This window comes from Cucurbita pepo, chromosome 2 (assembly GCF_057944985.1).
Source record: "Cucurbita pepo subsp. pepo isolate OVF chromosome 2, ASM5794498v1, whole genome shotgun sequence".
NCBI lineage: Eukaryota > Viridiplantae > Streptophyta > Magnoliopsida > Cucurbitales > Cucurbitaceae > Cucurbita > Cucurbita pepo.
In genome coordinates this window covers 964,366-989,355 of record NC_141799.1, presented here as the reverse complement: position 1 = coordinate 989,355, position 24,990 = coordinate 964,366, and the positions used below count along the sequence as shown (strand labels likewise).

Below are 24,990 nucleotides of genomic sequence, written 5' to 3'. Positions count from 1 at the left end.
AAATAAATTAATTAATTGGCAGCCATGGGTGGTGGGGCTCGGTAGGATCTGTCTCAGTTGCTGACAACCTGAATCAAACCAAATTTATATATATATATATATATAAAAATTAATTTGTTACTGTTATTAATCAAAATTAGATGGTTTAATTAATATGGGATTAGGAGAGATTAGTATGAGAGTTGAGGGGTAGTGGAGGAGAAAAGGGAAAAGAAGATAAACATGCTTAATCAAACCAAAACAACAAAGCTTGAAGCATCAGACTGCCCCATACTTACTGCACTCACCTCAACAACAATACAAAAAACAAAACCCTTTCTTTTTTTACCTTTTAATTATTATTATTATTATTATTATTATTAGGAAGAGGACTGGGTTTTTCCGTGTCAGCCGCTGCAGAAGAACCAGAGAGATCAGTGCGCAGAAACAGAGTGGGAAACAAAAATATGGACAAAAACTCATTAACCTCAACCAAATTGACTTTACTAACACAAACAAGAACAAAAATGGCCAAAGGGATTGTATATTGGATAAGCCTAAGATTGTTGAGAGACTAATTACACGTTCCCTTAGTTTTACGGTCACTATTTACATATTCGTAAGATGATAATTTATACCCATTTCTACTGATTATCGGGAATTGAACTCTACAAATTACTTTGACTCAAGAGACCCTCTCCAAATGTAGAGATGTCAATTGGATCGAACCGAATCTGAAAACTTTTTTTTGTCTCGGTCTCCTCTTGAGACAAATCCGAGTAAAATTTGGTTAAATGGATATTAAAAAAAATGATATGCCTGAAATAAAATATATTTGGTGATATATATATATATATTCAATTTTACGTACATAATAGTTAATTAATTTTGGGTTTTAATATTCCAACATATACAACATGGTTTCATCGATAAAGAGAAGAATGAGAATGATAATAAATAAGATAGCACTAAGCACAATGTGATAATTAATGAAGTTCAACCTATTTTTTCGAGCATTTAATTTATTTTAAAATAAGGAATGGGAGTGTTTTGGCAATTAAGAAAAGTAATAAAAAAAAGATAATATCTCACCTTCTTCCAAATTTTATTTTACAAATTTCATATTTATGTGATATTACTGTCTCCAAACTTTATATTAATAATATTATAGGTTTCTTATCAATACATAATTAAGGTCAGTTTTGTTTTGTAATTTTTTTTTTTTTTTTTTTTTTTTTTTTTAAAAAAGTGCGATATATTTTGTTTGTGGATTTTCCAATAATGAGAAATCGAAGTGGGCATGCATCATGAAAATAATCAGCTACAAATCTATTTACAAATAATTACTCATCATTTTCTTACCCATCTGTATGGTTTTGGACCCTACAAATATTTATTCTAAATATGTAGTTTTAAGAAATCATTACAAATGTTTTTTTTTTATATATAAAATAATTTTGAGATATAATTTATGATGTTATTTTTTGAGAAGCGACAGTGAGTAAAAAAACCCTAATAAGAAAGGAACTGAGTGTCTAATTTTCAACACTCATATAAATTTTATTTCAAATTATTTAATAAATTCGAGTACGATTGTATCCGCCCAAGTTCACAACTTTTTTTTTAGGATATCTCTTCAAGATTTTTAAAATAAGCTGGTGACGGAGAGGTTTCTACACACTTGTAAACAATGTTTTGTTCTACTCTTCAACCGATGTAGAATCTCACAATCTACTCCTTTCCAGCGCCCAGCGTTCTCGTTGGCACTTGTTCCTCTCTCCAATCTATGTGGAATCTCACAATCCACCCACCTTTGGCACCCAGCGTTTTCGCTGACACTCGTTCCTCTTTCCAATCGATATGGGATCTTATAATCCACCTCTCACGCTGACACACCACTGGTGTCCACTCCTTTGGGGCTGAGCAGCTAGCGCACCGTTTGGTGTTTAGTTCTGATACCATTTGTAACAGCCTAAGGCCACACGCTAGCAGATCTTGTCCTCCTTAGGCTTTCTTTTTCGAGCTTTCCCTTAAGGTTTTTTAAAACGTGCCTATTACAAAGAGGTTTCCACACCCTTATAAAAAAAAGTGCTTTGTTCTCATCTTCAACTGAGATGGAATCTTATAATCCACCTCCTTTGGGGACATCATCCTCGCTAGTACTCGTGGGTCCAGCGACTTCGTTGGCACTCGTTTTTTCTTTCCAATCGAGGTGAGAACTCACAATTATAAAATTGTAATAAATAAAATTTTATTCCATGTCACAATCATTAACATAATCAAGTATTGATAATAGACATGTTGTTATACCATAATCATAATTATCCCTAATAAACACGTAAATATATATATATATATATATATATATATATAGTTTAAGTTAAAGATAAAAACAAATATAAAGTATTATTATTTAACTTTTTTACATATGCGATCCCTCAACCTATGTGTGTGATTAAAGGTACTCATTGCAAAAAAGTTTGCACACAATATTGTTGAAATCATGAGGGCCGTAGTAGTAGACACACACAAGCGTTTCCTATACATTCCCCTTTTGGCCTTTTGGAATTTCAATCCATCATCATATCACCAACAAAATTCAAAACTTTCTTTTTCGCCCAAAAGATTTAAAAAAAAAAAAAAGAAAAAAGAAAAGAAACCCCATACACTAAAAGTATAAAGAAGAGAGAGCGAGAGATTCTCATTTCTTGGACGACTACAAAGAAAAGGAAAGCTGTAAAAAAAAAAAAATAAATAAAAAAGAGTTTATTTATGGAAACTTTTGAGGCCAATAATTCAACCACCTGAACTGGAAGGAGTAAACAGCAATGGAGAGAGAGAGAGAGAGAGAGAGAGTATTGAAGTTTGGAATATTAAGAAGAAGAAGAGAAAAGAAGGAAATAGAAGAGGAGAGGAGAGGAGAGGAAGGAAGGGCGCAGGCTTTAAGTCCCATCACGTAGTTCGATGTATGCTTTACCTTATTATATCTGTCAATGCCGCACACACACAGAGAGAGTAGTAGAAAATGATGGGGGATTCGAATTTCGACACGCCTGCCCTGCCCTCTCCTGCCTTGCCTTCGGGTGCTCTTATATATTAACAACAAAAGCTAACTTACAAATCCTAAACCCCAAACATTTTCATTTTCATTTTTCATTTTCTCCTCGGGAACGCATACAAACACACCTTTTTACCATTTCACTTTTTACCTAAATGCCCTCCTTCCTTCCTTCTCCTTCCTTCTCCTTCCTTCCCTTTCCATTTCATTTATGTATCTCTGTTTCAGGAACAGACAGTGTTTTAATTTGCTTAGGTGTCAGCATTTATTATACTGCAAACCCAAACTAATAGTCCACGTAAAAACAAAACTGCATGTTTGTGTGTTCTGTGCCTAATAATAATAATAATAATAATAATAATAATAATAATAATAATAATAATAATAATAATAATAATAATAATAATAATAATAATAATAATAATGGGTATTCAATCTTTGGCTGCCTGTTTTGCTTTTAATTTCTATGTTGTTTTTGTAAAGTGAGTATGAAGCATTTTGATTATTGGGTATTCTATATACTATACTTACATACACTACTTTTCTGTGGATCGCTCTTTTCAGGAAATCAATTTCTTTGCTTTCAAATTCTCAATGTAAGTAATTAAGTTCCTACCAAAAGGGGCTTTCGGCTTTGCCCATATGCAACTAAAAAAGGGTTGACCCACTCCAAATTTCAAGTTTTTTTTTTTTTTTTTTTTTTTCTCCTTTCTTCTCTTTTGACTGTAAAATTTTGGAGTCAGGAATTGAGGGTGATTCTTAAGTGGGTGCTGGAGGGATGAATGTCAGTAGAGAGAGAGAGAGAGAGAGAGAGAGATATAGAGAGAATCAAATCAAAAGATGAAAAAAAAAAAAAAAAGGAGATCAAGGAGAGATGGACATGTCACGGGTTTGTCTTGAAAGGCCCTTATTTCACAGTTCAACACAGACAGAGAGACACATATTCTCTCACACCCAAACAACCAAATTAATAAACCAAAATTGTTAATATAAAATAAAAAAACTAACTGCACGGTACCCACCACACGACACACTTCTTTTCCTTTCTTCCGCTTTGTTTTTTCCATCCTAAATCCCTCTTTTTTTTCCTCTCCCTTTCCATTTCCACTTCCATTTCAAACTCTGCTATCTAGCCCTTCCCCTCCCCTCCCAAAAAGACTCTTCCTTTCCCATATTATTCCAAATGGCTCTAATGCTTGATAATTGCGAAGGCGTTTTGCTCTCTCTAGACTCCCACAAAGCCATCCCAGCTCCCTTTCTCACTAAAACTTACCAGCTCGTGGACGATCCCACCACCGACCATATTGTCTCATGGGGCGAAGATGACACCACCTTCGTCGTTTGGCGCCCTCCTGAATTCGCCAGAGATCTCCTCCCCAACTATTTCAAGCACAACAACTTCTCTAGCTTTGTCCGACAGCTCAACACCTATGTAAGCTCAACCACCTTCCTCCATTTTATTTCCTCCATTTTATGTTTTTTTTTTTTAACTCCTTTTTTTTTTCTCTCTCTTAGGGTTTTAGAAAAATTGTGCCGGACAGATGGGAATTCGCCAACGAGTTCTTCAGAAAAGGAGAGAAACATTTGTTATGTGAGATCCATCGACGAAAAACCGCTCAGCCTCAAGTCACCGTCAACCAACACCACCAATCTTATTCCCCACTCGGTCTCAACGCTGGCTTCTACCATTACCCCGCTCGAGTCAGCATCTCACCCTCCGACTCCGACGACAACCCCAATTGGTGTGACTCGCCGCCGCTCTCCTCCAACAACAACAATAACAACTTCAACAACTCCGTCACTGCCCTGTCGGAGGACAACGAGCGTCTCCGTCGAAGCAACAACATGCTGATGTCAGAATTAGCCCACATGAAAAAGCTCTACAACGACATCATTTATTTCGTTCAAAACCACGTCAAACCCGTCGCTCCAAGCAATTCATATCAATATTCAACCTCTCTACTTTCCGATGGCTTCCCGGTCGGACAACGGCAGCCGAATCACCACCTTCTCGGATACCATCCGACAAATGCAAAACAAGTTTCCGGACAGACCCATTTCGTGGCCGGCACTCCAAACAATAATAATGGTTCATCAAAAAGCTTCGTGACAATTGTAGAAGAGCCAAAAACGAAGCTTTTTGGAGTGTCGCTTCAATCCAAGAAACGTGTGCATCCGGAATATGGTTCTAATAATATCGTTAAAGAGAACAACAAGGCTCGATTGGTGCTGGAAAAAGACGATTTAGGGCTCAATCTCATGCCCCCTTCCGCTTGTTAGTTCATCTTCCTCTTCTCTAATTCTCCAATTCCTTCAATTTACAAAAAAAAAAAAAAAAAAAAAAAAAAATTATCATCCTTTTTTTTTTTTTTTTTTTTGAGAATTTTTGTTAGTCTCTCTTAGAAGATGTGTGCGTGGGTATGGCTGTTTGTGATAGTAATGTAAGTTGTATGTATATAACCCTCAGCGATTCTATTGCTGTCTCTTTTCCCCATAACCATTACTGTTGCACTACAGCTCTCGATTAAGAAATAGTTTCTTTTTTCTTTTTTATTTCCAATCAAATTCCATCATTTTTCTCTTCTCTTCCGCATTCCATTCCTTGTGGGTGTTTGTTTTAATGGGTTTGACCTGGAATACTTCAGCAACATTAATGCGAGGAGTACGAAAAGGGTTCTTAAATGGAAAGTTTTTTGCTTTTCATTTCACAGAAAGAAGCGCAAAATATTTTCAAAATATTTGGATCCAGTAATAGTACTAAATATTTTCAAAAAAGGACATTGAATTAAATATTTTAATAATCAATGAGAAATGGAGGGTTTAGGGTTCGAACCAGGTAAGGTAGAGTGATGATTGACTGGAAGATAAACCAACCCACTTTGCCGAAATGCCACTCTCTTTTATGCTTTCCCTTTTGTCTCTTTCTCCAGAAACTCCATTACTGGTAAAAAATAAATAAATATATTTTTACTTTTTTTTTCTTTTCTTTCTATTAATCCAAAAGTTTGACCATGGCAGACCAATGCATAACTCTGCGCCTCTCTTCCCTTCCACTTCCCGTTTCATAAATATGTGTGTTTCATGCGCACATTTAATTTCCCCACACAACAAAAGAAAATTTAAATTTAAAACACAGCTGTGTAAAACCCAGAGTTTTATCTCCACACTAACAAATATATATATATATATATATATATTTATCTACAACTTTGGAACATTGTAGACCTTGGGATATCTTTGTCGTGCAATGATAATACTATATATATATATATATTTATATATAAACATATAACAACAAAACAACTCTATGATACCTTTGTTTATTGTTTATGGTCCTGAAGCCGTTGTCTTTTCTCACGGGGGGGCTCGCACGTGACTGAGATGTGCACGTGAAGGCTAAAACACAGCCCTTGTCTTTTAATTTTTAATTTTGTTTTGATGCTTCACTTTATGTACATGTAATTTCTATATGAATAAATTATTAAATGCATGGTATCAAAGGAAGATACCCATTTGTTATTTTTGGCTTTTTAGATATATTTTTATATAATTAAGTCGAGATTTCTTTTTTTCTTTTGCTATTTTAGACCCACTTTAGAATATAGAGTCAAAAAGCTATAAAATGAAAATTCCACCGCACATCAGTCATATATCATATATCTATGTTTTGCTTTCTTGTAATTATCTTCGCCTTTTTAGCTCATTAAAATAGTTTTAATTCAATTATCCTCTTGTTGAGGTCTGATATTGAAAAGAAAAAAAAAAAAAAAAAGTATGTGGGCCTTGCCACTGGCCCATTATTACCTTTCTTCGTTGGGCTCAACACCAATGGACTATTCACGCATATTGGCCCAATAATACTCTATAAGCCCAGAAGTTACCACGAAAAGAGATGAAACTGTTCTCATGGTTACTTTTAGGTTAAATTATTAAAAAATAACTTTATGGTAGATTTTTACTTTTTGTAAAAATGAGATAAAATAAAAAAAAGTAAAAATAATATTATTTACAAACGTCTGGCATGAGACTTAAAAGGCATAAAAATTTATTTGATAAATATTGTTTTATTTTCTATAGTATTTTTGAAGAAAGTGAAATCTTTCAAATTCAACGAGAAGAAGGAATGGGTATAAAAGCGCAGTGAACCCAATCTCCCTCTCTTTCTCCTATGTTGCCGTTGCCGCGCTCGTACTCGCTCCCGCTCATCAGTCCTCTTTCGATAACGAGTAAGTAATCTTCATTCTCTCTCTCTCTGTGTCTACTGAGATTCGTTGAGACACTTTGAATGGAATGTGAATTTTTTATTAATGTGTTCTATGCATCCCACTGTGAACGCACAACACTGTGCCGTTCGCCATTGATTGGCGTTGAAGCACATTGGACTGTTGTTGTGGTGTTTTTGGCGTAAAATCTAATTCGTAATGTCTCGATGCTTCAACTTATGTCTATGCTCTTTAACCTGTTGATTATTTAGTAAGCACACCTGTCTGAATGGAAATCGAGATCGAATGATTCGTTTCGACACCTAGTTGTCCTAATCCTATCTGTTCAAACAACAGGACGTGTAAATTGTAGTTCAGATCCTTTTATCCTTGTTGCGAAGAGGAGATCTAGCATATTCTAAGGAAATTGCAAGTCACAATGGTACCAGTGGTCGCTTCTTTCGCACATGGTCTTGTTTGTGCTGGTGAGAGGTTTCTTGCAAGCTCTCAACTACGAGATCCTGCTGCCATCTCAGGCTCCATTCTCTGCTGGTCTTGGATTAAGGTACTAGTTATTGTGAGTGTAAGTGTAACAAGGTCCATCGTCTGTTCCCCAATAGTGTGCTCAATTAATTTTTCTCCGTGCAGCCTCAAGAAGAAGTTAATAGCTTCCCGGCTGAACCAATAATGGCCTTGGCTTCCTGCAATGAGGCTACATATATCGTTGGAGGTAAAGTTTGATTTATTTTCTGAAAGTAAAAAGTAACATAATGTTGTGGCATCGATTTCTGAGATTTCTTAACTGTGGAAAACTACATTTGTCCCCTCATTATATTAGTAGGCAGTTGCACATTCTTAGCTGTAGTATAAGCAGGCATGTTGTTGCTGCACGCTTTGAGCGTTAGACTGCTTAGCAAATGGCTTGCTCATTATAGGGCAGTTACAGCTAGCAAATATTGTCCGCCTTTGCAGTCAGTCTCTCGATTTCAAAACACGTCTTTTACAGAGAGATTTTCACACCCATATAAGAAATGTTTTGTTCCTCTCTCCAACCGACGTGGGAACTCACAAGAGAATGATCCGACTCCCTGCTAATTTCTGGTTCTGAAGATGGCTGCGCTATAGTTTGGTCCTTTCTAACGTATAAAAAATTTTCATCCTGCAGTCGCACCTGTGTGTCTACTTAGATATTATTGTCACTAATTGAAAGTTTTCTCAAACATGTTTATAACAGAGTATTTGATGATCGATGGCAAAGGGAAGCAAAACATTTGTATGCATAGTTTCACTGGGCATAATTTCCCTGTTTACTGATATTGTCGTTGGCTATGGAGGATCCAATGCTATTATAATCTCTTCCTCTGTGGATCGTACTTGTGAGGTTCGGCACTCTATTGAACTTCAACTTTAATAATATAATTTTGTGATGATGGGCTTTACACTTTGGTGAATGAATTAGTTTTACGATATCTTTGGTTTTTAATTTATTTATCTTTGCTAGTTAAGTACTTGAATTGGCTGTTTAATTGAATTGACTTGGTGAATTGTACTTTCTTGCAATTACTGCAGATTGACTTTTAAGGTTTGGTTACATTCCATTCTAGGATTTTAGTGTCTTTAGATGCCATGTGCGATATATCAAATGCGTACAGGCATAAGCATTCCAAATATGCACACTAGGTATTAAAAAACTAAAAACAAATGTCTGTGTTAATCATTATCATTCCTTATGTGTTTATCTACTAAAGTTGGTGTACTTGACACGGTGACAATCAGTGAAGAAAATTTTGAGAAATTAGTTGTAGATAGTAGGTGAGAACTAGTATCGTACTTATAAAAAAGTTCTTGCTGAAACTGCATCAAGTTCATCAACTTCTTTTTTGATATATCCAAGAAGTTTTAGGATGCAGTTATGTTTCAATTCTAAATGCTCATGAAAATTTTGAATTGTTTATGACTTATAACCAATGAATAATGACTACTTTCCTATCCTACTTCTCTCAATTAAGTTTTCTTCCGACTAGTCAAATTTTGAGTGATATGTTGTATGTCGACTTGTCTTTTCTAGGTGTGGAGCTTATGGGAAACTATTAAGAAATGTCATAAAAGCCCATCCAGGGTGGTGGTAGAGATGGGAAAATATACACTGCTGCGCTCAATGCTAAAAGCCCATCCAGCAGTGATTGTGGACTGCATATTCTCGGCTCATTGTCAAATCAGAGGTCTGTTTTTATCTTTGATCTTTTTTATCTTTTATTTATTGTTTTTTTTTAATCATTTTATCCATATTCTTGTCAAGTTTCATTTAGATATCTTACACTTGACATCAAAGGTTAAGTCTTCCTCTAAATATTCAAAGGGATAGACAACTTTTTACAATAAATAGTATTACTTTTTCAAAACTTCAACCAGCCACACATCTCCTTTTTAGGTGGTGAAGGAACTTAATATTCAAAGGGGTTGACAACTTAGTCGGGTGACTTCAGAATACTTAACAAATAGGATTTGTACATAAAAACGACTCAACACACCCAGGAACCAATTCCAACCTTTCCCTTTGCTTTCTTCCTTCTCCAAATGTCTTTCTTTTGATGCTTCTTGAGTTCCAACAACGCCAATAAACCTTCTTTCCTCTATTTCCTTTCTTAATAATCACAAACCTCATTATTAAATATTTTTCACTTTGAGCATAAATTTTCGTGACTTTGCTTTTTGATTTTTCTAAAAGGCCTCATGCCAATGAAAATGTATTCCTTACTTATAAGCTTATGACCATCCCCTTAATTAGTTATTATGGGACTCCCACCCAACCATCCGCCAATAATTCTCATGTCTCTCTTAAGGAAGTTTAACCCCTTAAAGAAAAACACAAAGAAAGGAATGCACAACTTAACAACTTGAGCTACAACCTTCCCTTAGGTCCACTTCTTTTCCTTTCATTCTTTCTTTATCTTTTGTCTGAAGCTTAAATCTGTTAGATTGTAGAGCTTAGGCTAACAGATTTGGTCTCTTATTTGGTAAGAGACCAAATAAGTTAATAAAAAAGTTCTTGAGCTTATCTATTCTCCTATTTGGTCTCTTTTTTATTTCATATTTTTCATCAAATGTGTAAGTTAAGTGAAATTGAATTCGATACTTATTAACTCGGATGAAAACTCAAGGTGAGGAAAAGAATCTAATACTTGGTAACCGACAAGGTTTATCGTAGAATTCCATTTTCTTTGTTCTTTTTTCTGTCTTTTCCTTGAAAGAATAAGAGGGAGAAGGTAGTTATTTGCTTATTATTCAATTTTTAAAAAAAACATTTTACATGTTTCTCACGCGAAGAGCTTGCGTGCAGTAATAATAAGAGTGAGAAAAGGGTCATAACACATTAAAGTTTTTTTTTTTTTTTTTTCAAAAAGAAAGTAGACTAATAGTAATTGTAATATTTATCCCGACTATTTAGTAACTCTTCTAAAACTAAAAAGTTTCAAAAAAGAAAAAGTTCAAACACTTTTTTTTTTTTTTTTTTTGGAGTTTTATCTATTACATTTAAACATGTTTTTAAATTTATTAAATACACAGGAAAATGCTTTACTTTTTCAAGTGATTGTTCGAATTGCAAACAGTTTTTAATAAGATAAAAATATAAGAGTTATCCAAACTTAAGATGCAATTTAATAAAATTTAGGATAAAAATTAATAAAATTTATGATAAATTTGACTTTATTAGAAGTCTTAAACTTTTGGGTAAATGTTTGAATTGATAAATTTCAACCGCATTCATACATCATTTCTAATAATAATAAAAAAGAGTAACGAGAAATAAAGTCAATCTTTAGAACCATTTTTTTTTTATTAAAAAAATTTAGTAAAGGCTAAAATAGTAATTTAACTGTTTTTGTGTTATATAAATCAAATTTTGGGTTGCAAACTTAACATATCATTTCTAAAACGACCATATCGTCTTTCCATTTTCGTTTGAAACAAAAAGGAAATGGATTCAACGGAACATAAGTTTAGTAAAAGTTTTCTTATACTAAAGCTCGACAACGTGAAACTGATCGATCTGCTTCTATTCCTACATCCTACTGCTTACAAAAAAACAAAGTTCATACATTGTTCAGAGAGTAATGAAGATTCATACAAAAACTTCAAAGATCGAGTCTTTATCTTCTTCTACATTCTACTGCAGCTTTTCCTCATTGCTATTGCTCCTGGTCTCGCCAAATTAGACGCCTTTCTCGTTAAGTACTTAAACCTCATCTCCTTTAATGGTGGCATTCTTGGCCTCTTATCTAACATTTTTAAAGGTATTTTTGCATGCATGGCTAACCATCATCTTTACTAATTTCTCTGAGTTCTTATCTTTATTATTACATTTCTATATTTAATGTCTTTGCGTAGGAAAAGCACCAGTGAAGCCGAACAAAAAGTCACCGTACTACACATCGTTGGTGGGATTTACTGATTGGAGAAGAGACTTGGACTTGTCCATACAACCCCACGATAAGTTCAGATATTATTGTGGCCTAACTATGATGGCTGCCAAAATCGCCTATGAATCCGAACCCTTTGTTCAATCTGTTGTAAATGATCGTTGGAAGGTAGACAATAACTTCAATTGTTGTTCATTCTATATTATGAACAAGAAATAGATAACTTTCTATTAAAATAGAAAAAAAAAATCTAAAGTTTAATTACTTCTCTCCCTCTTGCAGATGAAATTTCTCGGTTTCTTTGATTTCTGGAATGGTAAGACTTTGAACTTGTGATTATGTGGTCATAATTCAATTTTTGGAGGTGAAAGTTGAAAATTGTTTCAAATTCTTCAGACTTTCAGAACAGAGCGACAACTCAAGCCTTCATGTTTCAGAACACAGCCACAAACGATCCAAACATAATAGTGATAGCATTCAGAGGCACCTCCCCATTCGACACATACGACTGGCAGGTCGACACTGACTTATCTTGGTACAATATTGAAGGCGTAGGCCACATCCACAGCGGCTTCATGAAAGCCCTCGGCCTTCAGAAGGCCACAGGATGGCCCAAGGAGCTTTCCAAACCCCAAAACGACTTTGCATATTACACCCTCCGCCAAAAACTAAGAGATATTGTCAAATCCAACGACAAGGCAAGATTTATCATCACAGGCCATAGTTTGGGCGGCGCATTGGCCACCTTATTTGTCACTATGTTGAGCTATCATGAGGAGAAAACAATATTGAAGAAGTTGCAAGGTGTTTACACCTACGGCCAGCCCAGAGTTGGCGACCGACAGTTTGCTGAGTTTATGGTAAACACTGTCCAAAATTATGGCTTCAAATATTACAGATACGTTTACTCGAGTGATTTGGTGCCTAGAATTCCTTATGGTGGCATCGGTTTCAAATACAAACACTTCGGTAGATCTATCTATTTCAACAGTTTGTACCAAGGGAGAGTAAGAACAAACCAACTTTTTCTTTGCCCTCTTTTTTCAGAATGATATTCATGTGTTATTTTTTTTTGGGTGCAGATGGTGAAGGATCAGCCAAACAAGAACTACTTCTCGTTGCAATGGGTGATACCCAAGTATTTAACTGCATTGTGGGAGGTCATAAGGAGTTTCATAACCCCATTAGTGTGGGGTTTTGATTACTACGAGAGTTTGATAATGATTGCAGCAAGGATGGTTGGACTGTTTGTTCCAGGATTCGCCGCTCATTTTCCAGTGAATTATGTTAACTCAACTCGTTTGGGAAAATTAAAGGCACCCAATGAGGTTGATGACCCAATTCATGAAGATGATGTCGAAAGCGACGACTAGAACATATGGAGAACATGATTATAAGTTAAGAAAGTTTGGAAAGTAACTAAAATAAAATAAAATTATAAATTTGGTATTTGAACTAAGTGTCTTCCATGTAAAAAATATGGAATAAAATGTTATATTTTTTAAGTTTTATATTGGGTTACGAATTACGATGTCCATGATATCACGATATTATCTACTTTGAGAATAAACTTTCGTGACTTTACTTTTAGCTTTTCCAAAAAACTTCGTAACTAGTATTTATAATTTATGAATTTATAATTTTTTTTAATTAATCAATGTGAGACTATTCTCTCGACCCTACTAAACATCTGTGGTGAATAGAGTAGCAGAAGCAGGGTTGGTAGCAGCAATGATGGAGAAGCAACGGTCGGTAGCAAAATTCAAGTGGCCTTTTCGGGCTTCAAAGTAGGCAAGCAATGAAATTGATAAGGATATTCATAGGAAATGATGGACCCAATAGATATTTATTACCCAATTCATATACATCTTCAACAACAAGATATTCACGGTGGCTTCTTCAAAATAGCCTGCAAAGATCACGTGGGCGTCCAGATCACGGCACGTGGGAGACAACCTCAAAAAACCAAAAGAATGAGCTTCCAATCTGACTCTCAATTTTACCCTTTTAATTATTCTCAACCACCCATTTATGTTGGAATTTTAATTTTCGGTCATTCAATTTTTCAAATATTGTAAGTATTCCCTGTGTTAGGTTGGATTTAAGCTGGAAAAACATTACATTGACTACGTATTAAAATAAAATTCAAAAAATAATAATTAATATATTTAGTTTAAGAAAGCAAATTTACACGTTCACCCCATGAATTTACCAAGTCTACGGTTAGTCTAATATATCCCCTCCGAACCAAATGTAATGGTCTCTCTTCATCCGCACGGTTCCTCATAATATCCTCCCTTTACTATATCATGAGAGTTTAGCTCGCTGCCATATTTTTTAACTCAACTCGTCAACTCAACCACTCATGAATTGGACCTCAAAGCAATAATATGAGAGAGAGAGAGAGGAAATGGTCAAATCAATACTCCAAAAATTATCTCCATGGGAAGATTCTAATAGCTCTAACCAGCAGCCGAATGAAGTCAACGATACTTTAAAACCATTTAAAAAATTATTAAAAAATTCCACTAAAGGCGAAAATTGTAATTTACAAATTTTTATGTTATATAAATTAAACTTATCCTTCCTTAAAAAACCATATCATCTTTCCATTTCTGATTTGAAAGAAGAGAAAAATGGTTTGGAAAGAGTGTGAATTTAGCAAAAATTATATGATACTGAAGCCCGACAATGCTAAACTTCTCGATCTGTTTCTATTCCTACTTCCCTTTGGTCTTCGAAAAACAAAATTCATCGATTGTCCAAAAGGCTATGAAGATTCATTCAACAACTTCACAGATCGATGGTCCATCTTCATCTCCGTCCTGCTGCAGATTATCCTCGCCGCCGCCGCCACTCCTCTCGCCAAACTAGACTCCTTCCTCGTTAACCTCTTCAACTTCATCTCCTTTAACGGCGGCATTCTTGGCCTCTTATCTAAAATTCTCAAAGGTATTTGAGTATGCGTGGCTAACCATCATGTTTACCCGTTTCTTCGAGTTCTTATTTAGGGTTTGAGGTTTGTGTAGGAAAGGGATTGGTGAAACCTAATGAAGATTCATCGGAATACACGTCGGTGCTGGGATTTGCTGATTGGAGAACAGATTTGGACTCCTCCATACCCCTCCACGACACGTTTAGATACTATGGTGGTCTCACTATAATGGCTGCCAAAATCGCCTACGAATCCAAACCCTTTGTCCAATCTGTCGTAAATGATCGTTGGAAGGTAAACATTCGTTCTTCCTTAATTTAATCATGTCAATAGAATTCTCGATTGAACAAAGAAATTGTTAACCTCAAAACTGTAGTCAAAAGTTACTCATGTGTCGAACAAATGGTGTACTTTGTTCGAAGACTCCAAAGAAAGGAGTCGAGCCTCGGTTAAGAGGAGATTGTTTGAGGGCTCCATAGGCCTCAGTAACGCTCTATAGTGTATTTTGTTCAAAAATAGGATTGTTAAGGATTATTGAGATGGAGTCCCACATTAGATAATTTAGGGAATGATGGTGGGTTTATAGGTAAGAAATATATCTCTATTGATATGAGCTCGTTTCGGAAAACGCAACGCAAACCAAAGACATGAAAGTTTATGCTTAAAGTGAACAATATTGTACCATTCCAAAGAACAAAATATAAAATTTGAAACTTTGATTAAAGAAAAAATAATAAAACAAAAATTTAATTATTCTTCTCCCTCTTGCAGATGAAGTTGCTTGGTTTCTTCAATTTTTGGAATGGTAAGACTTTGAACGTGTGATTAAGTGGTCATAATTAGATTAGCATTGTTTTTATAATTAATTAAGTGGGTCTTAACCTGAATAATTCAAATGGAGCAATATTAAATAATTGCACGTTGGTTTAGTGGAGGATTAATTATGATTATTATTATTATTATTTATTATTGACAAATGCCTGTGTGGAATATGAATAGTGGATGGAGTCGTGTGATTCGAAGCCTAATTTTATTATTATTATAATAATAATTATTATTATTATTTATTATTATTAACATCAACGAAGCCTAATTTTTAACTTTATTTGGCAAATCTGCCCAACAAGAAAGACTAACATGTTGGAAATTATAATTGGCAACTCTTTTGAACAAGTCAATTTTTAATGACAACATTTGTCTTCAACGTAGATTTTACCTTAAATTTTCCCTTTAATTTCCTTATTTTTTAAAAAAAAAATTGAAATTTGAAAATTGTCTGATTAAGAATGTTTAAAAATGGAAACTTTGTGTAACTAACTTTTGTGTCAAAATTTCCAGACTTTCAGGGTAAAGCTACGACTCAAGCTTTCATGTTTCAGAATACAGCCACAGACGACCCAAACATAATAGTGATAGCATTCAGAGGCACCTCTCCACTCGACACATACGACTGGCAGGTCGACGCCGACTTCTCTTGGTACGACATCGAAGGCGTAGGCCGCATCCACAGCGGCTTCATGAAAGCCCTCGGCCTTCAAAAGGCCACTGGCTGGCCCAAGGAGCTTACCAAACCCCAACATGACTTTGCATATTACACCCTCCGCCAAAAACTCAGAGACATTGCCAAAGCCAACGCCAAGGCAAGATTCATCATCACGGGCCACAGTTTGGGCGGCGCGTTGGCCACCTTATTTGTCACTTTGTTGAGCATGCATGACGAGACCGCAGTTTTGGAGAAGTTGCAAGGCGTTTACACGTACGGCCAGCCCAGAGTTGGCGACCGACGGTTTGCTGAGTTTATGGTAAACAGTGTCCAAAAATATGGCTTCAAGTATTACAGATATGTTTACTCGAGTGACTTGGTGCCTAGAATTCCTTCTGATGGCGTCATTTTCAAATACAAACACTTCGCTAGATCTATCTATTTCAACAGCCTCTACAAAGGGAGGGTAAGAACAAACCTACTTTCTCTATCCTTCTCTCTTTTCCCCCAATAACTTATAATTTTTTTAAATAAAATTAATTTTTCTATATAACTCTTACAAAAATCAATTACTTAAAATGAGATCTTACCTGAGTTGGAGTGGAAAACTAAACATTTCAGGGTGTCAACGTATTTTAAAATTGTGAGACTGACGGCGATATGTAATGAGTCAAAATAGATAATATGTCTATTAGCAGTGGACTTGGGTCGTGAGATCCCCTTCTTAATTTTTTTGTTTTTTTTGTTTTGGGTGCAGATTGTGAAAGAGCAGCCAAACAAGAACTACTTCTCGTTGCTATGGGTGATACCCAAGTATTTAAGTGCATGGTGGGAGCTCGTAAGGAGTTTCATAACCCCATTAGTGTGGGGTTTTGACTACTACGAGAGTTTGCTAATGAGTGCAGCAAGGATAGTTGGACTAATTATTCCCGGACTTGCAGCTCATTTTCCATTGAACTATGTTAACTCGATTCGTTTGGGAAAATTAAAGGAACTCGACGAGGTTGAAGACCCAATTCTTGAAGATGATATCGAAGGCGACTACTAGATCATATGAACAACATGATTGTAAGTTAATATTAGAAAGTTTGGGAAGTACCTAAAAGGAAGAAAAAAAATATATAAATATAAATTAATAAATTTCGTGACACTATAATTGAAAGGATAGTAAAATTAAATTATAGAGTATGATTGACAATTTAAGGATATCCATCCCCACTAAACTTGTTTACTTACATATTTAAGTGTGTATGATAGCTATATTTATATTTATAGCTTGAATTACAACCTTATTTCGAGGTTGTGAAATTTTATGGAAAATACATCAAATTAATTGTTTATGAAACAAAAATTAAACTCATTCCTATAATAACCTAAAATATTCTAGAATTTTTAATTAGAAATTATAATTCAACTTAATAAAAAATTGAAATTAGACCTTGCTGAACAAGGAATTAGACGCCTGAACCCTATCCTACCCTACCCTATATATATATATATATTGATGAATGAATAAATACCCTCTTAGAATATTCATTCATTCATTAATATCCTAAGAGGGTAAGTTCAGGCGTTTAATTCCTTGTTCAATAAGGTCCAATTTTTGTTTTTTATTGAGTTGAATTATAGTTTCTAATTAAAAATTATGGAATATATATATATAATTGAGCGATAAATATTGCAATCAATTATAAATAAAAATAAAAATAAAATGCGTTACAATTTATTAAAATTTTAAGATAAAAATTAATAAAATTTGCCGTTTTTTCCCTTAAAACAATAAATTATGGCATACTTGGGGGAGAAGGTTTGAATTGGAAGGATTGGTATGTTGAATAATACTTTAAAACCATTTTTTAAAAATAACATTTTTTAAGCAAAGGCTAGAATTGTAATTTAACTACTTTCATGTTATATAAATCAAACTTTGGGTTACAAACTTAACCTATCATTTCTAAAACAATCATATTTTCTTCCATTCTCTTTTGAAATCAAACGAAAATGGTTTCCGGAGAGCATGAATTTAGTAGAAGTTATATGATACTAAAGCCCATAAACCCAAATTTTGAGCATAAGCTCTCATGGCTCTGATTTGGGCTTCCCAAGAGGCCTCAAACAAATGAAGAGAGTATTTATTGATTACGAACACACGATCATTCTTTAAATTAGTCAATATGGGTCTTTCATCTAACACCTCATCTCGAACAAAGTACGTCTCCCCTTAATTAAGGTTCGACTCCTTTTTCTTTTAGAGTCCTTACATTTGAGGATTCTATTGATATGACTAAGTTTAGGGCATGACTTTGATACTATATTACTGTCTGTCTTTGTGTAGGAAGGAAATTGGCGAAACCTAACGAACATTCACCGGACTACAGATCTCTAGCGGGATTTTCTGATTGGAGAAGAGATTTGGACTCGTCCATACTACCAGCCAACCGGTTTAGATACTATGGCGACTTAACTATGATGGCTGCCAAGGTCGCCTATGAATCCGAATCCTTTATCGAATTTGTCGTAAATGATCGTTGGAAGGTAAATATTAGTTAACAAATAAAATATATAAATTTTGAACTTTAATTAAAATAGAAAAAAAAAATCTAAAATTTAATTACTTCTCTCCCTCTTGCAGATGAAATTTCTCGGTTTCTTTGATTTCTGGAATGGTAAGACTTTGAACTTATGATTAAGTGATCATAATTAGATTATTAATATTGTTTTATAATTAATTGAATGGGTCTTAGTCTGGAGCAATATTAATTAACTACACGTGGAGAATTAATTATAATTCAAGTGATTAAAAAAATTTAAAACCACTATGGATTTATTATTATTGTAACTATAGTGGTGGAGTCGTGTGATTCGCATAAGATTTACCTTAAATTTTTCGACTTGTTTGGTTTTTTTTTGTTTTAATCTTAAAATTTTCAGACTTTCAAGGTAAAGCCACGACACAAGCCTTCATGTTTGAGAACACAGCCACAGACAACTCAAACGTAATAGTGGTAGCATTTAGGGGCACCTCCCCACTGGACTCATACGATTGGCAGGTCGACGCGGACATCTCCTGGTACGACATCACGGGCGTAGGTCGCATCCATAGTGGCTTCATGAAAGCCCTCGGCCTTCAAAAGGTCACCGGCTGGCCCAAAGAGCTTACTAGACCCCAACATGAGTTCGCATATTACACCCTCCGCCAAAAACTTAGAGACATTGCCAAAGCCAACGACAAGGCAAGATTCATCATCACGGGCCATAGTTTGGGCGGCGCGTTGGCCACCTTATTTGTCACTTTGTTGAGCATGCATGAGGAGACAACAGTTTTGGAGAAGTTGCAAGCCGTTTACACGTACGGCCAGCCTAGAGTTGGTGACCGACGATTCGCTAAGTTTATGGTAAACAGTGTCCAACAATATGGGTTCAAATATTATAGATATGTTTACTCGAGTGATTTGGTGCCTAGAGTTCCTTTTGATTGCATTATTTTCCGATACAAACACTTTGGTCGGTGTGTCTACTTCAATGGTGCAGATTGTGAGGGAGCAGCCAAACAAGAACTATTTCTCGGTGCTATGGGTGATACCCAAGTATTTTAGTGCATGGTGCGAGCTCATAATGAGTTTCATAATCCCATTAGTGAAGGGTTTTGATTACTGGGAGAGTTTTCTAATGACAGCAGCAAGGGTGGTTGGGCTATTTATTCCAGGATTCACAGCTCATTTTCCAGTGAATTATGTTAACTCCACCCGTTTGGGGAAATTAAATGTGCCTTATAAGGTTGAGGACCTGATTGTTGGCGATGATATCGAAGATGACTAGAATATATGGACACGGAGCTGAGTTGGGTTATGAAATAGGAGTTAATAAGTTAGTCTTCGGGGGTTTAGTTGTGTGAGTTTTAAAGTCAAAGTTTAGAAAATCCATGTTTAGAATACCGAGTTTTATAGGTTAGTGTTTGGGGTGTTGAATAGCGTTGAATTATAAAGCTTGAGTTTGATAAGCTTGTGGGTTGAGTTTTTTGAAGTTGTGAATTTGAAGTTTCTATTTTTTTTTTTAAAGTAATTTAATTATGATAAATTTGAACCAATAACTTTACTTAATTCATATAATTTTTTATTTCAAAAGCCAAAATACAGTTAACAACTATTATGCAACAAAATTCATGAAAAAAAATCTGAAGTTATTGAAGCTTATACTATAAAAATAAGCTTATACTTCAGTTAACAAAATTTGGATGGAATTTCTCGAGGGGATTAATGAAAATGGAAAATGGCAATAAAAATAGGCTTTTTTTCTCAATTCTTTTTTTTACCATCTTAATAATAATAATAGTAATAATAAAAACAATAATAAATTAACTTCAACAAAAATTTAAAATGGTCTGATAAATCTATCAATTTTCAATCTTATATTTATAGCGGTAGAAAAAAACACCAAAAAAATTCAATGTTTTGTAGCCCAAAAGAGAGAGACGATAAATAATCCGCCCGTCGTGCGGCCGATCGTCGCGCCAATTCGCTAATAGGTCGATAACCTCGCCGTTTTCTCACTGTGCTGCTTCAGCGCGGACCGGAGCATAGCGGGCGACTGGATCAGGGGGGCGATAATCTGCGGAGATGGACGAGGAGATAGAGGAGGGAATGCTCATAGAAGACGAGACTGAGCCCCCGCCGCAGGAGAGCGAAACGGGTAAAATATCGCCTTACGAAATGCTGCGAGAGAGCAAGAGTTCTGTGGAGGAGATCGTAACCAAGATGCTCTCCATCAAGAAGCATGGCGAGCCAAAAACTCAGCTCAGAGAACTCGTAACGCAGATGTTCCTTCACTTCGTAACCCTTCGCCAGGTTCTTATTTCTACACGCCCTCTATTTTAGGGTTTTAGATTAGTTCCTAGATTCATTGGTTCGAAATGTTTTTTCTTTTATTTTGCATTGCTAATTTGCTATGCTTCACCACGAATTTCAATCATGTTGTAGTAGATTTCATTTCAAATTGCAGCTGGTGACGACTCTGGTGGTATAATTTTTGCTCACAGGCGAACCGCTCTATTTTGCTGGAAGAGGACCGGGTGAAAGCTGAAACAGAGCGAGCAAAAGCTCCAGTAGACTTCACCACGCTGCAACTTAACAACTTGATGTATGAAAAGAGTCACTATGTTAAAGCAATAAAGGCCTGTAAAGACTTCAAATCAAAGTATCCTGATATCGAACTCGTGTCTGAGGATGAGTTTTTCCGGGATGCACAGGAGGATATTAAGAACTCCATAAGGTCAAAAGACAGCGCGCACAATCTGATGCTGCAGAGGCTTGACTATGAGCTTTTCCAGGTAGCCTTTTGTTGATTGTAATTGTCTCTTTGAATTAATTAGCATGGATGTAGAATCTTTCTGGTAATTAGGGACACCGATAAGTCTGTTAGGATGATGAAAACAATAGCTCCATGTTATTTACAAAAAATTGAGGATGCATTGTCTTCCTTCTTGTCAATTCTGTGGTTTTAAGAAATATGTTGGGCACTCCATCGACTTGAGCACTATTTTTAACAATGGCGGGTATTCAAGCTAGCTTGCGTGCCCTTAGGCTAATTCTAAAAGAATCCCTTAACATTATAATTTCAATAATGGCTTCAAAGTTACCTCATACCTGAACTTAGAACTTCCCCTCTTGAGAATGAGTGAGTGTATGATGGTTTATCATCATCTTTTTATGTTTTTGGTTTTTATTTGAAAGTTTCAATTCTCCACCTTTGGCGTACACGGTTGATTTTAACTTCTTATTATTTATTTTTTTATTTTTATTGTGAAAGTGTATCTTTTTTCAGTGTGCTAATATCCACCATTTTATCAGCGCAAAGAACTTTGCAAACGGCGAGATGAACTTGAACAACATAAGAAAAGCCTTCAAGAAGTCATTGCTAATAGAAAGAAATTCTTATCAAGTCTTCCCTCACACCTCAAGTCCTTGAAAAAGGCATCCTTGCCCGTACAGAATCAGTTGGGGATGTTGCAGACAAAGAAATTAAAGCAACACCAGCTAGCAGAGTTACTTCCACCTCCTCTTTATGTAATCTACTCACAGTTCTTGGCACAAAAGGAAGCATTTGGTGAAAATATTGAATTGGAGATAGTAGGAAGTGTCAAAGATGCCCAAGCTTTTGCACGCCATCAAGCGAATAAGGATGCTGGTACCTGGGTGTTTATTTTCTCGACAACCATTAGTTAAACAGTTCTATCATATATGATAATATTTGTACATTTTAGGTGCATCAACCAATGTTGAGAGCTTCAAGTTGGAGGATGATGCCCCTGATGAAGATGACGATGGCCAAAGGAGGAGAAAACGGCCAAAGAAGATTCCAGCAAAGGTGAACATTGAGCATGCAGGGATATATCAAGTTCATCCACTAAAGATAATCCTTCACATTTATGACAATGAAACTTGCGAACCCAAGTCAATGAAATTGCTTTCTCTGAAGTTTGAATGCTTGTCAAAGTTGAACATTATTTGTGTTGGGATTGAAGGATCTCATGAAGGACCTGAGAATAACATCTTATGCAACTTGTTCCCGGATGACACTGGCCTTGAGCTGCCTCATCAGGTATAAATCCAGAAATTTCCGTTTATGTTTTGATTGTTCTGCTACCCTGCCCCAACATAACTTAGATTTTCAACCAAAAAGAAGGGAACTCCTATGAAGTATTATCTTTTTTCAAATAATGCAGTCAGCCAAACTTGTTGTTCGTGAAACTCTTTCATTTAGTGATAAGAGAACCTCTCGACCTTATAAGTGGGCCCAACATTTGGCTGGAATTGATTTTTTGCCAGAATTTCCGCCATTGGTGAGTGCACAAGAATCTGCCAGTGGTGAAACTGTTAGAAGTGATATTGTATCAGGCCTCTCAATGTATCGTCAGCAAAACCGCATACAGACAGTTGTGCAAAGATTGCGCTCTCGTAAAAAGGCTCAGCTGGCTCTTGTGTGAGTCATTGATTTCTATTCAAAGTTGTTGATAATAAATGATTTTGAAGAACGATAGGAGATGGATTTGTAGCTTAGTGATCAAATCAATCATCTTTTGTTTGTGGAATTTCATGCTCTATATTTGTGACTAATATTATGTTTTCTCAAGAAAGCTATGCATGCCATGTTTACTTTTACTTTGTTGTATTGAGAAATTCGAATTTTTCTATTGACTCACAGGGAACAGCTTGATTCGCTTGAAAAACTCAAATGGCCAGTTCTGACATGTGATAATGTCCCATGGGCTTCACATAAACCTTCATGCTCTTTGCAAGGTTGGTCACTCGTAGGCTATGCTAAAAGTCAGGAATCATCTTTGACTATAATGGAGAAAGAGAAAGTTCGGGATCCTTTAGATGTTGATATGCTTGGAAAATCTGGCATTTCAAGAGAAGATATTGACGGTGCTAGGGAAGATGGGGAACTTCCTGCTCTAGTTTCATCTACATCTATCTTAGATAATGCTCAACCTACTCCCTTAAGAACACCCAATCTTGAGCATTCTAAACAGCTAACTCTAATTTCCAAAAGCATTACACCTCAAACCAATTACTCTAGGATGCTAAGTTTCAGTAAACATGATGAAGATTATGAGTTGATGCTAGATGTTGATAGCGACCAGGATGAGCCAATGCAGACTGAGCTTGCAGCAGATGACGTAGCTTCTATTCCTTCCAACGACATAACAAGAAAGACATGGATGGATTATGGGTCCAAGGAATATTGCCTTGTCATGACCAGGAACACTGATTCACCAGCCAAAAATCTTAAGTTGCAAGCCAAGGTAACATTTTGTTTAATAATTTTCTTACAGAAACTATTTTTATTGAGTTTCTGAATATTTAGATCAATAACATTATGGCAGATTAAAATCAGCATGGAGTATCCTCTTAGGCCTCCTTTCTTTACTTTGAATCTTTACACGATCAATTCTGAAGAAAACCGTGATGAGAGTGATGACTCTGATTGGTATAATGAACTTCGGGCCATGGAAGCTGAGGTAAGGAGGAAAATTTGTTTTAATATGGGTACTGGTTGTTGACCTGGTAATTTTTCACATTGTAGATCATTGTTTCTTGTTTTGTAGGTGAATCTCCATATACTTAAGATGCTGCCTTTGGATCAGGAGAACTATATATTGTCTCATCAAATTTGTTGTCTTGAAATGTTGTTCAACTACTGCATCAGTGAGGCATCCCGATCCTCTGAAAGGAAAAAGAGTAGTTTTGTGATTGATGTTGGATTATGCAAACCTGTTAGTGGTAGTATACATGCTAGGTCATTTAGGGGAAGGGATCGTAGGAAGATGATATCCTGGAAAGACATTGAATGCGCTCCCGGCTATCCTTGTTAAGAATTTTTAGGATCTTAAAATTATTATTATGTGCCTTATGTTACTCTGCTGGTGGGGGAACAGTTTTGTGGGAACCTGACTGCCTGAAAAAGATGAAGAACGAAATTATTGTTTCTTGGCCAGTTTCTTCAGTATTGAAAATTTGAAATATTGATTCATGTAATGGCCATGGGTGGTCACAAGTGTGCCCAATCCTGCAGGTTGAGTATCATCAGCCAAACTGATCTGTTTCATCTAATGCAGTTGTTTATATGAGATGGTCTATTAAATAGGCTCTTTGGAAATGTAATTTCAGGCTTGCCATTCCCTAAATTTTAAATGCAGCTCTGGAGGCTGTTATTCACAAGTTCGAAAAGTGGGGTGAAGCTTTCAGGCAGGCACCAAGGAAATTAGGTTTGCTCTGTACCTGAGTCTCTGCAGCTGATCAACGTGCTAAATAGGCGCACTTTTTTCATGTCGTTGGAAACTCGTAATGTTGTAGGTTATCGACAATTACAGTTTAGTTATATGGTGTATTGATTGAATTCTTAGTCACATT

At 35.6% G+C, this 24,990-nt stretch overlaps 4 protein-coding genes and 1 pseudogene across 7 annotated transcripts; all 5 read left to right on the top strand.

The window, feature by feature from the left end:
• Window positions 1-4,047: 4,047 nt before the first annotated feature.
• On the top strand, window positions 4,048-5,617 carry LOC111788920 (heat stress transcription factor B-4). The gene is made up of 2 exons (XM_023669499.2): window positions 4,048-4,469; window positions 4,553-5,617. Exons 1-2 carry the CDS (start codon window positions 4,221-4,223, stop codon window positions 5,315-5,317), a joined length of 1,014 nt encoding a protein of 337 aa, XP_023525267.1. The 5' UTR covers window positions 4,048-4,220; the 3' UTR covers window positions 5,318-5,617.
• Window positions 5,618-7,129: 1,512 nt separating this feature from the next.
• Window positions 7,130-13,709, top strand: LOC111787845 (triacylglycerol lipase OBL1). 3 transcript variants are annotated; one of them, XM_023667912.2, is made up of 10 exons: window positions 7,130-7,263; window positions 7,597-7,804; window positions 7,888-7,969; window positions 8,246-8,380; window positions 8,474-8,620; window positions 9,308-9,461; window positions 11,629-11,828; window positions 11,943-11,976; window positions 12,057-12,667; window positions 12,743-13,709. In XM_023667912.2, exons 5-10 carry the CDS (start codon window positions 8,489-8,491, stop codon window positions 13,031-13,033), a joined length of 1,422 nt encoding a protein of 473 aa, XP_023523680.2. In that variant the 5' UTR covers window positions 7,130-7,263; window positions 7,597-7,804; window positions 7,888-7,969; window positions 8,246-8,380; window positions 8,474-8,488; the 3' UTR covers window positions 13,034-13,709. The 3 variants fall into 3 exon arrangements, with proteins under 3 accessions (XP_023523680.2, XP_023523679.2, XP_023523678.2); XM_023667911.2 differs by lacking the exon at window positions 8,246-8,380; XM_023667910.2 differs by lacking the exons at window positions 7,130-7,263; window positions 7,597-7,804; window positions 7,888-7,969; ... (1 more) ...; window positions 8,474-8,620; window positions 9,308-9,461 and adding an exon at window positions 11,149-11,534 and having other exon boundaries at window positions 12,743-13,707.
• A 567-nt stretch (window positions 13,710-14,276) lies between these two features.
• On the top strand, window positions 14,277-17,389 carry LOC111787588 (triacylglycerol lipase OBL1-like). Its single transcript, XM_023667603.2, has 5 exons — window positions 14,277-14,612; window positions 14,690-14,889; window positions 15,367-15,400; window positions 15,934-16,544; window positions 16,836-17,389. Exons 1-5 carry the CDS (start codon window positions 14,297-14,299, stop codon window positions 17,124-17,126), a joined length of 1,452 nt encoding a protein of 483 aa, XP_023523371.1. The 5' UTR covers window positions 14,277-14,296; the 3' UTR covers window positions 17,127-17,389.
• An 863-nt stretch (window positions 17,390-18,252) lies between these two features.
• On the top strand, window positions 18,253-19,902 carry LOC111787587 (triacylglycerol lipase OBL1-like; annotated as a pseudogene). The gene is made up of 4 exons (XR_015418260.1): window positions 18,253-18,256; window positions 18,414-18,613; window positions 18,711-18,744; window positions 19,010-19,902. The product of XR_015418260.1 is annotated as a triacylglycerol lipase OBL1-like (transcript).
• A 611-nt stretch (window positions 19,903-20,513) lies between these two features.
• On the top strand, window positions 20,514-24,741 carry THO5 (THO complex, subunit 5). Its single transcript, XM_023668719.2, has 8 exons — window positions 20,514-20,922; window positions 21,114-21,404; window positions 21,925-22,261; window positions 22,338-22,675; window positions 22,800-23,056; window positions 23,279-23,882; window positions 23,964-24,098; window positions 24,186-24,741. The coding sequence occupies exons 1-8, from the start codon at window positions 20,695-20,697 to the stop codon at window positions 24,450-24,452; spliced, it is 2,457 nt and encodes an 818-aa protein (XP_023524487.1). The 5' UTR covers window positions 20,514-20,694; the 3' UTR covers window positions 24,453-24,741.
• Window positions 24,742-24,990: the final 249 nt, after the last annotated feature.

Bases quoted from the DNA above. Each gene is read 5' to 3' on its own strand.
- LOC111788920 (XM_023669499.2), top strand. From the start codon at position 4,221: ATGGCTCTAATGCTTGATAATTGCGAAGGCGTTTTGCTCTCTCTAGAC. The intron at 4,470-4,552 runs GTAAGCTCAACC...TCTCTCTCTTAG, and splicing joins TCCGACAGCTCAACACCTAT to GGTTTTAGAAAAATTGTGCC.
- LOC111787845 (XM_023667910.2), top strand. From the start codon at position 11,219: ATGGATTCAACGGAACATAAGTTTAGTAAAAGTTTTCTTATACTAAAG. The intron at 11,829-11,942 runs GTAGACAATAAC...TCCCTCTTGCAG, and splicing joins TTGTAAATGATCGTTGGAAG to ATGAAATTTCTCGGTTTCTT. The intron at 12,668-12,742 runs GTAAGAACAAAC...TTTTGGGTGCAG, and splicing joins ACAGTTTGTACCAAGGGAGA to ATGGTGAAGGATCAGCCAAA.
- LOC111787588 (XM_023667603.2), top strand. From the start codon at position 14,297: ATGGTTTGGAAAGAGTGTGAATTTAGCAAAAATTATATGATACTGAAG. The intron at 14,613-14,689 runs GTATTTGAGTAT...AGGTTTGTGTAG, and splicing joins CTTATCTAAAATTCTCAAAG to GAAAGGGATTGGTGAAACCT. The intron at 16,545-16,835 runs GTAAGAACAAAC...TTTTGGGTGCAG, and splicing joins ACAGCCTCTACAAAGGGAGG to ATTGTGAAAGAGCAGCCAAA.
- THO5 (XM_023668719.2), top strand. From the start codon at position 20,695: ATGGACGAGGAGATAGAGGAGGGAATGCTCATAGAAGACGAGACTGAG. The intron at 22,262-22,337 runs GTACCTGGGTGT...TGTACATTTTAG, and splicing joins TCAAGCGAATAAGGATGCTG to GTGCATCAACCAATGTTGAG. The intron at 22,676-22,799 runs GTATAAATCCAG...CAAATAATGCAG, and splicing joins GCCTTGAGCTGCCTCATCAG to TCAGCCAAACTTGTTGTTCG.